We start from the raw sequence: 15,224 nt of genomic DNA, 5'->3' as shown, positions 1-15,224 counted from the left end.
GCTCAACATTCAGAAAACTAAGATCATGGCATCCAGTCCCATCACTTCATGGCAAATAGATGGGGAAACAGTGGCAGACTTTATATTGGGGGGCTCCAAAATGACTGTAGATGGTGATTGCAGCCATGAAATTAAAATATGCTTACTCCTTGGAAGGAAAGTTATGACCAACCTAGACAGCATATTAAAAAGCAGAGATATTACTTTGTCAACAAAGGTCCATCTAGTCAAGGCTATTGTTTTTCCAGTCGTCATATATGAATGTGAGACTTGGACTGTGAAGAAAGCTGAGCACCAAAGAATTGATGCTTTTGAACTGTGGTGTTGGAGAAGACTCTTGAGAGTCCCTTGGACTGCAAAGAGATCCAACCAGTCCATCCTAATGGAGATCAGTCCTGGATGTTCATTGGAAGGACTGATGTTGAAGCTGAAACTCCAATACTTTGGTCCCCTGATGCAAAGAGCTGACCCATTTGATGCTGGGAAAGATTGAGGGCAGGAGGAGAAGGGGATGACAGAGGATGAGATGGTTGGATGGCATCACCGACTCAATGGACATGGGTTTGGGTGGGTTCTGGGAGTTGGTGATGGACAGGGAGGCCTGACGTGCTGCGGTTCATGGGGTCGCACAGAGTTGGACACGACTGAGCAACTGAACTGAACTGATGCCAGTTATATGTTCATATAGCTAGGGAGAAAAGAGAAAGTCTGAAAAGATTTTTTTGAATTTGGCAATAAAGAGGCTGTTGTTAACCTTTTCATAGCGGTTTCATTGGTCTAATGAAGTAGATCCAAGTTATAGTGAATTGAGGAGTAAATGAGCGATTAGAAAGCAGGTGGATAAACATTCAAGAAGTTGGAAGATAAAAGGAAGGAGTAGGAAAGTAGTAGCTAGAAATTAGAGATTTTCTTTTTAAGATGGAAAAGTCTTTAGAATGTCCTCAGGTTTAGGAAAAGGAGTCAGTAGATTGGGAGAAGTTCAAAGTTGAGGGGAAAGAGAGGACAATCAGTGGCAGACTTGGGATATACAAATGGAAAAGGATCAAGAATTTAGATGTAAGGATTAGCCTCAAAACAGAGAAGGATGTGATACCTCTTCCTCTGAGGTTGCAAGGAAAGACATACAATGGATGCAGGAATAAACAGTTTAGGGGCTTCCCTTCTTGAGCACTGGTGGTTAAGTGGTTAAGAATCTGCCTTGCAATGCAAGGGATGCTGGTTTGATCCCTGGTCTGGGGAGATTGCACATGCTGTGGACCAACTAAGCCTGTGCACCACAGCTACTGAGCCCACGCTCTAGACCCCGAGAGCCACAACTGCTGAGCCCATGCGCTGCAGCTGCTGAAGGCCTGTGTGCCTAGAGCCTGTGCTCTGCAACAAGAGAAGCCACCGATGAGAAGCTCACACACCACAATGGAGAGTAGCCCCCGCTCTCTGCGACTAGAGGAAGCCCACATGCACCAACAAAGACCCACCACAGCCAAAAAATTAAATAAATCTTAGAAAAAAGAGAAACAATTTGGTTGTGGGATTCAAAAGTTGAAGGATTTTTTTTTTTTTTTTTTGCCTAATAATTTCTATTTCCTCTGTGAAGTAACATCTTTACTGAAAGTGAAAGGAGTAAGTGTTGAATGTAGTTTGAAGAGAAGAAAATTTAGATACTGCTTAGCATAATGGAAAATGTTGCTGAACAAGGACAGATACATAGATTGTTGAGAGTAGTAAAGTCTTCAGCTAAGACCATATGCAGTTTTCTTCAGGCTCAATTAGCAGCTTCTGCCTAAGAAGGAAGAAGTCAGATTGTGGGATTGTTTTGATTTGGGAGTTGTCTGAGCAAGTGCAGGAAAAGGACAAGGATGCCCAGGACTTGAATGTGCTGGTGAGAGAGCAGTATGAGTAGATAATCATGAGGTCCAGGCTTATCCATTTGGGAAATTATAGGTGTATTGGAAGTCAGAGAGCAGTTTTAAGGGGACTAAATGACAAGAAGACAGAAGGCTTGTAATGTGGGTATGGGGAGTGGATATTAGAGGTAAAATATTTCTGGTTTGGGCATAGGAGTGTGTTGCTATAGGGATTTGGAGCTCAGAATTAGAAAGAACGGAGTACAGAGGCATTAACAATGATCAGAAGCTCTCTTTGGCCCATCTCAAACTGAGCTTCACTCTTCACATTCCTTAGTAACTCTCCTTGTTAAAGTCAACGATACAAGTTTTATTTCTGGTTAAGAAATCGGGGGAGGGGTCTTCCCTGCCCCTGGCCTCTGGCCCAAGAGATTGCTTATTATACCAGACCTCCTCTTTCCTATCTGGGTATAAAGGATATGTTATTTTTCCTTCTACCTTTCTGGCTATGTCTAAAATGTCTCCTTGGTAGAATCTGTCTATATATCCCATTGAAAATATAGATGTAGCTGCCAAAGATTTGTTTTCTCGATATTTGAAGATTCTAGGTACTTCTTGCCAACCTTTTCATATCATGACCCCTAAAAAATGATTATATTTCTGTACACTAGAGAAAAAGAAAGAAGCTATTTGGGGTTAGAAGTGACTTAGGGATGCTGACTGCCCAGCCTTGAGGAGAGCTGTTCTGCTATAAATAATTTTTACTCACTTCCATGAGCTCAGACTGTTGGTGTTCAGATACCTGAGATTCTATTTCACCCTCGATATTTATCTGTTGGTTCACACTCACTCTGTTACTGTACTGGCAAGACTGTGAGAAACCTCAATATCATTTTAGACATCATAACTAGAGCCTCATATCTGGTTTATTCTTATAAAACTTCTCTGCTTATAATTGCTTCATTTTGTCTACCTGTCATCTTGATGCTGACAAGACCATGCCAGATGATGTCCAAGGCACCCCTCCAGCCATTTATACTAACAGTGAACAGCTTCGACTCTTTGCATTTGAAGCAGAAGTCAATGAGAACTATGAAATGGCAACAGTGTACTATGAAGAGGTAATTAAACATCTTTCTGGTGGTTGTTGCTACTGCTAATTGTATAATATGGGTATAATACATAGGAGTGTTTGATTGTTTGAAATCCAACCTTGTTGGTGAAAAGATGGACACATAGATCAATAAGAGAGTCCAAAAATAGGTCCATAGAAACAGCCATTGTATTTTTGACAAAGTTGTTTACAGATTTAAAAATTCAATGCCTAAAGGATAGGCTTTTCAAAAAATTGTGTTAGAACAGTTGGTTATCCATATGCAGAAATGAGCCTCAGGAGGCAGAAATAAAGATGGCAGAGTAAGGGGACTTGGAGGTCACCTCCTTGCCTTAAGCATGTTAAAAATACATCTACATGTGGAACAATTCTCACTGGAAGCTGACAGAAGGGCTCATGTACAAGCAAGGCTGTAAGAAAGATACACGCATAATTTAGCTGAAAGGGAAGAAAAGTGAGCTGGTTGGGACCTGTGACCCTAGGAGGGGACTCAGAGGAAAAGGGAGGGTGCACTGGTGAATATTCACACTGAGGGGTAAGTGAGTCAAGCCGCAGACTGGGTGTCCCAGTCCTGGATTACTGTGTAGAGAAGACAGGGCGCCTTTGCGGGTTGGAGGACTGACTGCTGGGACAAACAGAAAGGCTGGAGAAGCCTGGGCTCCGTTTATGAAGAATGCAAGTGTCCTGGCTTGCCCCTGAGGCAGGGCAGAGCGAGATCTGCCCTACAGGCTGGCACATTCCTCACGGCCACCTTACCATGCATCTGGGCCCAAGCCAAGCCAGTGCTCCAGCCCCACTCAGACCACACCACAGCATGGCACTGGATCTGGGGGCCACAACCAGGAAAAAAAAAGTCTAACCTGGGCTGCATCTGAGAAGAGCCACAGATGTCTACATAAGCAGCCATTGTTACAGCTATATGCACAGGGCCCAACTTGCTTCACACACCCTCCCTCTGGTGCAAATGTCCCAGTGTAGGGAGAGGGAGAAACACGCAGTTAATGGGAACATAGCTGGAGGAAGATTGTCACATCCAGTTGTGAAACTGTTGCCCTGTGTTTTCTTAGGAGAATTTTATAGTTTTAGATATTACATTTAGGTCTTTGATTCACTTGAATTATTTTTTTGTATATGGTGTTAGGTAAGGGTTCAGCTTCATTCTCTGCATGTGGATACTCCGTTTTCCTAGCATAGTTTGCTTAAAAGATTGTCCTTTTCCTACCGAATGGTCTTGACACCTTTGTCAAAAGTCATTTGACCATATATGTTAGGATTTATTTCTGGGCTCTCCATTCTATTCCCTTGGCTTATATGTCTGTCTTTATACCAGTACCAGACTGATTATTGTAACTTTGTTAAGTTCTGAAATCAGGAAGTGTGAGTTTTCTAGTTTTGTTCTTTTTAAAGATCATTTTGGATATTCAGGATCCTTAAGATTCCATATGAATTTTGGAATGGGCTTTTATGTTTCTGCAAAAAAATATCATTGGGATTTTGATAGACATTGCATTGAGTCTATATATTGCTTTTCACAGTATTAAGTCTTCTAATCTAATCTGTGAACATGCAATGTGTTTTCATTTGTTTATCTCTCTTCTTTTTAATTTCTTTCAGCAATGTTTTATAGTTTTCACTCATTATAAGTTGCTTTTATTATTACATATTTGTGGATAAGCTGATATTTGCCTCCTCAAGACTGTGACAGAAGTGATTATATGTAAATTTTTAAAATGAAACATAAAATGAACCTTTTGGTTCCCAAGTAATTGGATGAGCATATGGTGACCAAAACACTGATACTAGAAAGCAATGATTGAGGATTCATTTTTTTTTTGAGGATTCATTTTTTACATTATTTCAATAAATATTTATTGACCACATAATATAAGCCAGACAAGTGACTGTTCTGGGCATTCAGAATTTAATGGTAAGCAAAAAAGAAGTTATGTTTCTAATTTCATAGAGCTTATAGTATTTCTGGAGTGCTTGCTATGTGATGTTATGTGCATGAAGGATGTAGCATAGTGTCACGGTAACCTTGGTCCTCCTGATGTTTCATGTGGCAGAGGTTAGTTCGTGAGCCCCAGAACCTGGAGCACTGGCTGGACTATGGTGCCTTCTGCCTTCTAACTGAAGACAATATCAAAGCACAGGAGTGTTTTCGAAAAGCCCTTTCCCTGAACCAGAATCATATCCAGAGGTATGGTTGGAAGGGAGAGGAATGAGTAGGAGCAGATAAGCTTCTGTGTGCGTTTGCCCTGGTTCCTGCGACATGGGCCATGTGGTCAATCATGCTGGTGGTCTCTTCTCAGCTTGTTGCTGTGTGGTGTCCTGGCTGTCCTGATGGAGAACTATGAGCAGGCAGAAGTTTTCTTTGAAGATGCTACTTGCTTGGAACCGACCAATGTTGTAGCCTGGACTTTACTTGGTTTGATACTTTCCTATGATACAAATGTATCTTCTTTCATTAGAAGATTTTTCCTTTCTCCTTCCATTCTTTAATGGCTCATCATGTAATTCTTAAACTTTGGTAGAAGTGTGGGAAATTTAAATGAAATGTTGTCATTCTTCAGTATTTGATAGTGGGAAATTAGTCACCTTTGTTTCAACGTCTTTTTTTATTCAGGCTTATACTATGAAATTCAAAATAATGATATTCGAATGGAAATGGCATTTCATGAAGCCTCCAAACAGCTTCAGGCACGAGTTCTTCAGGCACAAGTCACGAAGCAGAAGAGCACCGGTACTATAGAATATGTTGAAGAAGGAGGGAAAGCAGAATCCAGCTTAGGTCCTTGGGGAGTTACCAATGTTTCTTCTACAGCAGCCCTCAAAGTGGAAGCCCCCACAGGTAGGACCAGGGAGGTGGTGTGTGGCTATTGGAAAAATTACTGGCCTCATGAGTAGGCCCTGGCACATAGTAGGTACTCAGTAAATAGTTGTGAAATAAATGAGAAAGTGGAGTTTTGAGTTGTTCCAGGGCTACCAGGCAACAGTCCTTCTAAACATTTCCTCGTTCATGTGACTGAAAGTCGGAAATTTCTACTGTTGTTGCTTGTCAATTTTTTGAGACTTAAAATTTTTGAGAATTTAACATCTCTATGTATCCCTAAAAGGGGTATCATTTTAGCAGATTCTTTTCCCCCTCACTCACTTCCCCAGGATCTAAAGTCTCAGTCTTGTGATTGTAAAATTTTTAAATTTATTTAATCACTTTTTTTCCCTGTTTTTCACTGACATTCTCCTTTCCCCCACTTAAGGAAATCATTCTAATGTGTTTAAGTTGTGTGTTTTTGTGTGTTTCTTGCATATGTTATTTTGTTTATAAGTTATTACACTTATTATCACAAAATTGTTATTTTGTGTACATGTATTTTCAACAGTTTAGGGTATAATGAATATTTCATAAACTGCACATATTTAATGTGTACAATTTGAAAAGTTTTGACATGTGAACACATCTATGGAAACATCACCACAGTTAATATAATGAACATATCTGAAAACTCCAAAACTTTCTTTGTGCCCATTTGTAATCTCTTTCTCCCACCCAAGTACTCAACAGGCCTGACCCTGATCAGATGAGATCTGGCACATTCAGGGTGGTGTGGCTGTAGACTGTAATCTCTTTCTCTTGCCCCTGTTTCCATATAACCACCAATCAACTTTCTGTTACTATGGATGAGTTTGCATATGTTAGACTTTTACTTATTTATTTATGGCTGCCCTGGGTCTTCATTAATGTGTGCAGGCCTTCTCTAGTTACAGCGAGTGGGGACAACTGCTCTTTGCCGTGGTGTGTGGGCTTCTCATTGTGGTGGCCTCTCTCATTGCAGAGCAAGGGCTCTAGGGGTATGGGCTTAGCTGTGGATCACAGGCCCAGCTGCTTCGCCGAATGTGGGATCTTCCCAGACCAGGGATCCAACCTGTGTCCTCTGCATTGGCAGGCAGATTCTTAACCACTGGGGATGTCCCAATTTTAGAATTAAGAAGAATTACACAGTATATACTGGTTTTTTGTCTGACTTTTTGCACTTCAGTTAGTCAGTCAGCTCAATCACTCAGTCATGTCCGACTCTGCGACTCCATGGACTGCAGCACGCCAGGCCTCCCTGTCCATCACCAACTCCCGGAGTCCACCCAAACCCAAGTCAGTTGAGTCAGTGATGCCATCCAACCATCTCATCCTCTGTCGTCCCCTTCTTCTCCTGCCTTCAGTCTTTCCCAGCATCGGGGTCTTTTCATGAGTCAGCTCTTCACATCAGGTGGCCAAAGTATTAGAGTTTCAGCTTCAGCATCAGTCCTTCCAATGAACATTCAGGACCTATTTCCTTTAGGATGGATTGGTAGGATCTCCTTGCAGTCCAAGGGACTCTCAAGAGTCTTCTCCAACACCACAGTTCAAAAGCATCAATTCTTCGGCGCTCAGCTTTCTTTATAGTCCAACTCTCACATCCGTATATGACTGCTAGAAAAACCATAGCCTTGACTAGACAGACCTTTGTTGGCAAAGTAATGTCTCTGCTTTTTAATACGCTGTCTAGGTTGGTCATAACTTTCCTTCCAAGGAGTAAGTGTCTTTTTATTTCATGGGTGTAGTCACCATCTGCAGTGATTTTGGAGCCCAAGAAAATAAAGTCTGCCACTGTTTCCACTGTTTCCCCATCTATTTGCCATGAAGTGATGGGAACGGGTGCCTTGATCTTAGTTTTCTAAATGTTGAGCTTTAAGCCAGCTTTTTCACTCTCCTCTTTCACGTTCATCAAGAGACTCTTTAGCTCTTCTTCACTTTCTGCCATAAGGGTGATGTCATCTGTATATCTGAGGTTATTGATATTTTTCCTGGCAATCTTGATTCCAGCTTGTGCTTCATCCAGCCCAGTTTTTCTCATGATGTACTCTGCATATAAGTTAAATAAGCAAGGTGACAATATACAGCCTTGACGTACTCCTTTTCCTATTTGGAACCAGTCTGTTGCTCCAATTCTTTTTGTTGTTGTTGTTGTTGTTCCAATTCTAACTGTTGCTTCCTGACCTGCATATAGGTTTCTCAAGAGGCAGGTCAGGTGGTCTGGTAGTCCCATCTCTTTCAGAATTTTCCACAGTTTATTGTGATCCACACAGTCAAAGACTTTGGCATAGTCAATAAAGCAGAAATAGATGTTTTTCTGGAACTCTCTTGCTTTTTCGATGATCCAGCGGATGTTGGCAATTTCATTTCTGGTTCCTCTGCCTTTTCTAAAACCAGCTTGAACATCTGGAAGTTCACAGTTCATGTATTGCTGAAGCCTGGCTTGTAGAATTTTGAGCATTACTTTGCTAGCGTGTGAGATGAGTGCAATTGTGCGGTAGTTTGAGCATTCTTTGGCATTGCCTTCCTTTGGGATTGGAATGAAAACTGACCTTTTTCAGTCCTGTGGCCTCTGCTGAGTTTTCCAAATTTGCTGGCATATTGAGGGCAGCAGTTTCGCAGCATCATCTTTTAGGATTGGAAATAGTCCAACTGGAATTCTATCACCTCCACTAGCTTTGTTCGTAGTGATGCTTCCTAAGTCCCACTTGACTTCACATTTAGGATGTCTGGCTCTAGGTGAGCGATCACACCATCGTGATTATCTGGGTCATGAAGATCTTTTTGTACAGTTCTTCTGTGTATTCTTGCCACCTCTTCTTAATATCTTCAGCTTCTGTTAGGTCCCTACCATTTCTGTCCTTTATTGAGCCCATCTTTGCATGAAATGTTCCCTTGGAATCTCTAATCTTTCTCATTCTCTGGTCTTTCTCATTCTGTTGTTTTCCTCTATTTCTTTGCATTGATCACTGAGGAAGGCTTTTTTTTTTTTTATCTCTCCTTGCTATTCTTTGGAACTCTGCAATCAAATGGGTATATCTTTCCTTTTCTCCTTTGCTTTTGGCTTCTCTTCTTTCCTCAGCTATTTGTAAGGCCTCCTCAGACAGCCATTTTCCTTTTTTCATTTCTTTTTCTTCAGAATGGTCTTGCTCCTTGTCTCCTGTACAATGTCACAAACCTCCATCCATAGTTCATCAGGCACTCTGTCTATCAGATCTCGTCCCTTAAATCCATTTCTCACTTCCACTGTATAATTGTTAGCGATTTGATTTAGGTCATACCTGAATGGTCTAGTGGTTTTCCCCACTTTCTCCAATTAAGTCTGAATTTGGCAATAAGGAGTTCATAATCTGAGCCACAGTCAGCTCCCGGTCTTGTTTTTGCTGACTGTATAGAGCTTCTCCATCTTTGGCTGCAAAGAATATAATCGATCTGATGTCAATATTGACCATCTGGTGATGTCCATGTGTAGAGTCTTCTCTTGTGTTGTTGGAAGAGGGTGTTTGCTATGACCAGTGTGTTCTCTTGGCAGAACTCTATTAGCCTTTGCCCTGCTTCATTCTGTACTCCAAGGCCAAATTTGCCTGTTACTTCAGGTGTTTCTTGACTTCCTACTTTTGCATTCCATTCCCCAATAATGAAAAGGACATCTTTTTTTGGGTGTTAGTTCTAGAAGGTCTTGTAGGCCTTCATAGAACCGTATAACTTCAGCTTCTTCAGCATTACTGGTCGGGGCATAGACTTACATTACCGTGATATTGAATGGTTTGCCTTGTAAAAGAACAGAGATCATTGTATTGTTTTTGAGACTGCATCCAAGTACTGCATTTTGGACTCTTGTTGACTATGATGGCTACTCCATTTCTTCTAAGGGATTCTTGCCCACAGTAGTCGATTTAATGGTCATCTGAGTTAAATTCACCCATTCCAGTCCATTTTAGTTCGCTGATTCCTAAAATGTCGACATTCACTCTTGCCATCTCCTGTTTGACCACTTCCAGTTTGCCTTGATTCATGGACCTAACATTCCAGGTTCCTATGCAATATTGCTCTTTATAGCATCAGACCTTGGTTTCATCACCAGTGACATCCACAACTGGGTGTTCTTTTTGTTTTGGCTCCATCTCTTCATTCTTTCTGGAGTTAATTCTCCACTGAGCTCTATTAGCATATTGGGCACCTGTTGACCTGGGGAGTTCATCTTTCAATGTCCTATCTTTTTGCCTTTTCATACTGTTCATGGGGCTCTCTAGGCAGGAATACTGAAGTGGTTTGCCATTCCCTTCTGCAGTGGACCACATTTTGTCAGAACTCTCCACCATGACCCATCTGTCTTGGGTGGCCCTACATGGCATGACTCATAATTTCATTGAGTTAGACAAGACTGTGGTCCATATGATTAGATTGGTTAGTTTTCTGGTGGTTTTCATTCTGTCTGCCCTCTGATGGAGAAGCATAAGAGGCTTATGAAAGCTTCCTGATGGGATAGACTGACTGAGGGGAATACTGGGTCTTGTTCTGATGGGCAGGGCCGTGCTCAGTAAATCTTTAATCCAGTTTTGATTATTTTGAGACTCAAACATGTTGTTGCCCATATCAGTAGTTCATCCTTTTTTATTGCTAAATAATATCCTGATGTATGGAGATACCACACTGTATTTATTTAATTACCTGTTGATATATATTTGGGCTGTTTCTAATTTGGGACTGTTAAAGTTGCTGTGGATATTGTGTACAAATTTTTATATAGACATGGACTCTCATTCTTTTGGATAAATACATATTATTATTTTTTATCACAAAGTTGTGTCTGATTCTTTGCAACCCCATGGAATGCAGCATGCCAGGCTTCCTTGTCCTTCACCATCTCCCAGCATTTGCTCAGACTCATGTCCATTGAGTCAGTGATACCATCCAACCATCTCATCCTCTGTCGCCCCTGATACTGGGAAAGATTGAAGGCAGGAGGGAAAGAGGATGAGATGGATAAATACTTAGAAGTTGAATAGCTGGGACTGTTCAACTTAGCAATTGAATATCTGGGTTATCTAGCCATATGTTTTTTATTTTCTAATATATGAGAATTTTTCTAGATATACTTGTTTCTTATTTCTAATTTAACTTAATAGTGGTTAGAAAATGTACTTTACATGATTTGAATCCTTCTACTTGTTTTATGGTCTAGTGTTTAATCTGACTTGATCCATGTGCACTTGAAAAGAGTGTATATTCCGCTGTTGCTGAGTGGAGTGTTCTATAAAGTGAGTTTAATTAGTTGATTGTGTTGTTCAGCTCTGCAAATGCTTTGTGGTTTTGTGCCTTTGAAGTTTTGTTTAAATAGTTCTTCCTACCTCAAGTCACATTTTCTTTGATTAACTTTATAATATTAGTTTTTTTAACTTTATAATATTAGTTTTACATTTACATGTTTAATCTATCCAGATTCCATCTCTTAGTGTGATGCTAGGTGGGAACTAGTTTCATTCCACGTAGAGAGATAATTTTCTCAAAACCATCTGTTAAGCAATCATCTTTTATCATTTGATTTAAGGTGTATATGTCTCTGAGCTCTGTGTTCTGATTTGTCTAATTTTAAAACAACATCACACTGTTTATTGCTGTGGTGTTATACTGTGCCTTGGTTTCTGGCACATGAGGTTTTCCCATTTACTTGCCTTTTGTATACCTGATTTACCTGTTCATGAATCTTTATTCACCTATATGAATTTTATAGTGAGTTTATCAAGTACGTTAAAAATCCAGTTGGACATTTTATTTTGACTGTATTGAATTTATAAATTAATTTAGGGATAATAGACATCTGTGCTTCTGTGCTTGGTCGCTCAGTCATGTCCAACTCTTTGCAACCCCATGGACTGTAGCCTGCTAGGTTCTTGCCTGGAAAATCTGGGAATACTAGAGAGGGGTTGCCATGCCCTCCTCCAGGGGATCTTCCCAACCCAGAAATCAAACCCAGGTCTCAAGCATTGCAGGCGGATTCTTTACCGTCTGAGCCAACAGGGGACTCCAGTAGACACCTGCATATTATTAACCATTCTATCCAAGTATGTGGAGAATCTCTCCATTTACTCTGGTCATCTTCTGGGTTCTTTGTTAAAGTTTTTAACATTTTTTCCCTAGTGAGGCCCTATTTAAGTAATTCATAGTTGTTTTATTGATTGCATTGCTATCATAATAGTATCTTATTTTAATTATTTTCTCCTTTTATCTATTAGTATAGTGAACAACATACTTAATAATTATTTTCTAGTTGGTTATTGCTGGTATTTTTTAATATATGCTATTGATTTTCTACATTTTAGTGTATACTATTGTTTTGTAGATTTGACTTGTATATGATAATCTAGTTTGACTCATTTTTTTAAAATAGGGAGCTTAGTTTATTTATTTCTTTATTTTCAGCAGTGCTGAGTCTTCGTTACTATGCGGGCTTTTCTCTAGTTGCGGAGAGTGAGGGCCACTCTCTGGCTGAGGGCAGAGTTCTCATTGCAGTGGCTTCTTTTATGGCAGAGCACGGGCTCCAGGGCATGCAGGTTCAGTAGTTGCGGCACTTGGGCTCTAGAGCAGAGGCTCAGTAGTGGTGCACAGGCTTGGTTGCTCCTTGGCATGTGGGATCCTTCTGGACCAGAGATGGAACCTGGGTCTCCTGCACTGGCAGGAGGATTCTCCACCACTGAGCCACCAGGGAAGCCCGTAATTTGACTCTTATTGATTCAGATAGATTATTACTTCTATTGTTTTTTCCAGATATTATTATATCATCTGCCAATAATGATAATGTTACCTTTTCTTCCCAATTCTCATACTGCTCACCTCTTTTTATTATTTACAGTAATATGTTGTAGTTATAGTGTTCAGCCTTGTCTTCTTTCCCTAAGGGGAATGAGTTTAAAGTTTGTCTGTTAAATCTAAAATATGGTTTAAGATTTTTCTTAAAAAAAAAAAAACCTTTACAGAATTAAAAAAAATCTCTTATGTTCTTAATTTCCAAAGTTTTTTTTCATTAATAAGTATTGATCTTTATCAGATTCTTTTTCTGCATCAATAAAAAAAAATTATTTTCTCCTTTTATCTATTAGTATAGTGAACAACATTGATAGATTTCTTTTATATTTAACAATCCTCACAATAATTGAATAAATACTGCTTGATCATAATGTATTAATTTTTAATATACCTTTTGATTTGAATAGCTAACTCTTTATTTTGGATCTTTGCATCTGTATTCATAAATGAAAGGCTATAATTTTTTTTGTCTAGTTTGATGATCCAGATTATTAAGTACCTTTTGTTCTTTTGCTTTTAGTGTTTAATGTATTTGTATTTTATATTTATTAGTGTTATTCATGGCATTTTCTACTTTTTTTGCATTTTCTACTTTTTAGAGTTTGTCAATTTCATCTAGGTTTAAAAAATTCATTAGAAGGACATGTTTTTTCATATTAATATATTATTTTTATACAGACTTTATTTTTTAGAGCAGTTTAAGTTTCTAAGGTTGTGTCTTATTCTTTTATTGATAACATATTCATCTATCTCTTCATTTCTCCCAATTCTCTGTTTACTTCTGTGTGTTAGGTAGGTCGGTTGGCTACATTTCCCAGTCTTGAAGAAGTGCCTTATATAGGAGATGTCCAGTGGGGTCCAGCAGGGCACTCTTCTCAGGTCACCAGAGGTATACACTCTAGAAGTATCCCTCTTCTCTTGTGGCAAGGTGAACTTTATGGGCATGCTGGTAAGCAGGACTGGCCCCTGGCCCAATTGTCCATGAGGCTGTGCCTCATGTGGTAACTGAGGGCCCACTGGATGGCACAGTATTTTTCTGTGTGGTTGGTTGTGCATCCCCGAGGGACTAAAGGCTGGTGCCAGTCCACTGGTGGGCAAGTCCGTGTCCCCAGACAGCTGTTCTTGAGCTCCAGGGGAGCTCACGGCTTTGCCAAACCACTGGTGAGTGGGGTCGATTCCCAGTGGTAATAGGCCAAAGGAAAGATTCTAAAATGGCATTTGCTAGTACCAATGTTATTGTGGTAGAATGCTTCAAAAATGGCTGTTTCACCAGTGTCTGCATCCCTAGAGGGAGTACCAGTTAACTTCTAACACTCCAGAAGGTTCTCCAAGATCAGCAAGAGGGTCTGACCTGGGCTCCTTTCAAGTTCATGCCTCTGCGCTGAGACATGGAGCCTGTGACATTTTGTGGATGCCCTTTGAGTGGAGTATCTATTTCCTATAGTCCTTTGCCTCTTCTTATCCTAAGCCCCACTGGTTTTCAAAGCCAGATGTTCTGGGGGCTTGTCTTCCCGATGCAGAATCCCTAGGTTGGGGAGCCTGATATAGGGCTTAAACCCCTTGCTCCCCGGGGAGGACCTCTATGATGGCGATATTCCTCTTGTTTGTGGATCACCAAACTGACAGTGTGGATCCTGACTATACCATGTCCCCATCCCTCCTACCATCTCATTGTGGTTCCTTTTTGTCTTTAGTGTGGAAAACATTTTCTTCTAGTCTCTGTCATTTTCATAGATAAAGACAGCTGTTCTATAAGTGGTTGTAAATTTGGTGTATCCATGGGAGGTGGTGAGTTCAGGGTCTTCCTACTCTGCTATTTTGGCAACTTCCAGTTTCTTTTTTTTCCTTAAGATCATCATGTCTCGATGATCAGTCTGCATATTTAACCAGTCTCTTTTTCCTGAAATGCATATTGGATTACCTCCATCTCTAATAGTTTGGGTTTCCTTCTCTTTCTTGTTCTGCCTACAACGCGGGAGACCCGGGTTCAGTCCCTGGGTCGGGAAGATCCCCTGGAGAAGGAAATAGCACCCCACTCCAGTACTCTTGCCTGGAAAATCCCATGGATGGAAGAGCCTGGTAGGCTACAGTCCACGTGGTCGCAAAGAGTCTGACACAACTCAGCGACTTCACTTCACTTTCTTGTTACATCCATTAGGTGTAATCATTTCCCACTAATACTGCCTTCCTTTCTAAGAGCTCACCTCCCCTCACAGTTTCTATTTCACTTCTCATAACTCTCAAATGTCTGTCTTTAATGCTGACGCCCCTCCAGAGTCCAGCAGTGGATTTTCCCACTAGGTAACTCATCTCCTCATATGGGAAACTGACTGCATTGTTATATTAGGCACCCAAGCTCGTGATCTCAGAGTCAGTCCTGCTGCTTCTTGCTTGCTTACTTGACCTTCCCCGTATCCTTATATCAAGTTGATTTCCCAGACCAGTTGATTTTCTTTCGAAATGCTCTCTGCACCATCCCTTTATATTTCCACTGCTATCCATTACCAATATCCAGAGCATTATAACAGCCTCATTACAGACTTCTTCATCAACATTTTTTTCTCCTTGCTGCATAGTACTGCTAGAGTAATCTTCATAAAATACCACT

The 15,224-nt window shown here is 40.5% G+C and overlaps 1 protein-coding gene across 2 annotated transcripts in view; it reads left to right on the top strand.

Moving 5' to 3' along the window:
- The window catches only part of CFAP70 (cilia and flagella associated protein 70), an 84,181-nt gene that overhangs the window by 50,282 nt on the left and 18,675 nt on the right, over positions 1-15,224 (top strand). For both annotated transcript variants that reach the window (XM_010852279.1, XM_010852280.1), the window contains 4 exons: positions 2,840-2,965; positions 5,025-5,158; positions 5,271-5,386; positions 5,585-5,809. In XM_010852279.1, the coding sequence (XP_010850581.1) occupies positions 2,840-2,965; positions 5,025-5,158; positions 5,271-5,386; positions 5,585-5,809 (601 nt within the window). The remainder of the gene's footprint in view (positions 1-2,839; positions 2,966-5,024; positions 5,159-5,270; positions 5,387-5,584; positions 5,810-15,224) is intronic.

The sequence above is a fragment of the Bison bison genome, unplaced genomic scaffold (assembly GCF_000754665.1).
Source record: "Bison bison bison isolate TAMUID 2011002044 unplaced genomic scaffold, Bison_UMD1.0 scf7180017864309, whole genome shotgun sequence".
In the NCBI taxonomy this organism is placed as follows: Eukaryota; Metazoa; Chordata; class Mammalia; order Artiodactyla; family Bovidae; genus Bison; species Bison bison.
The sequence above is the reverse complement of the archived record's forward strand: the minus strand, read 5'-3'. Positions and strand labels throughout refer to the sequence as shown.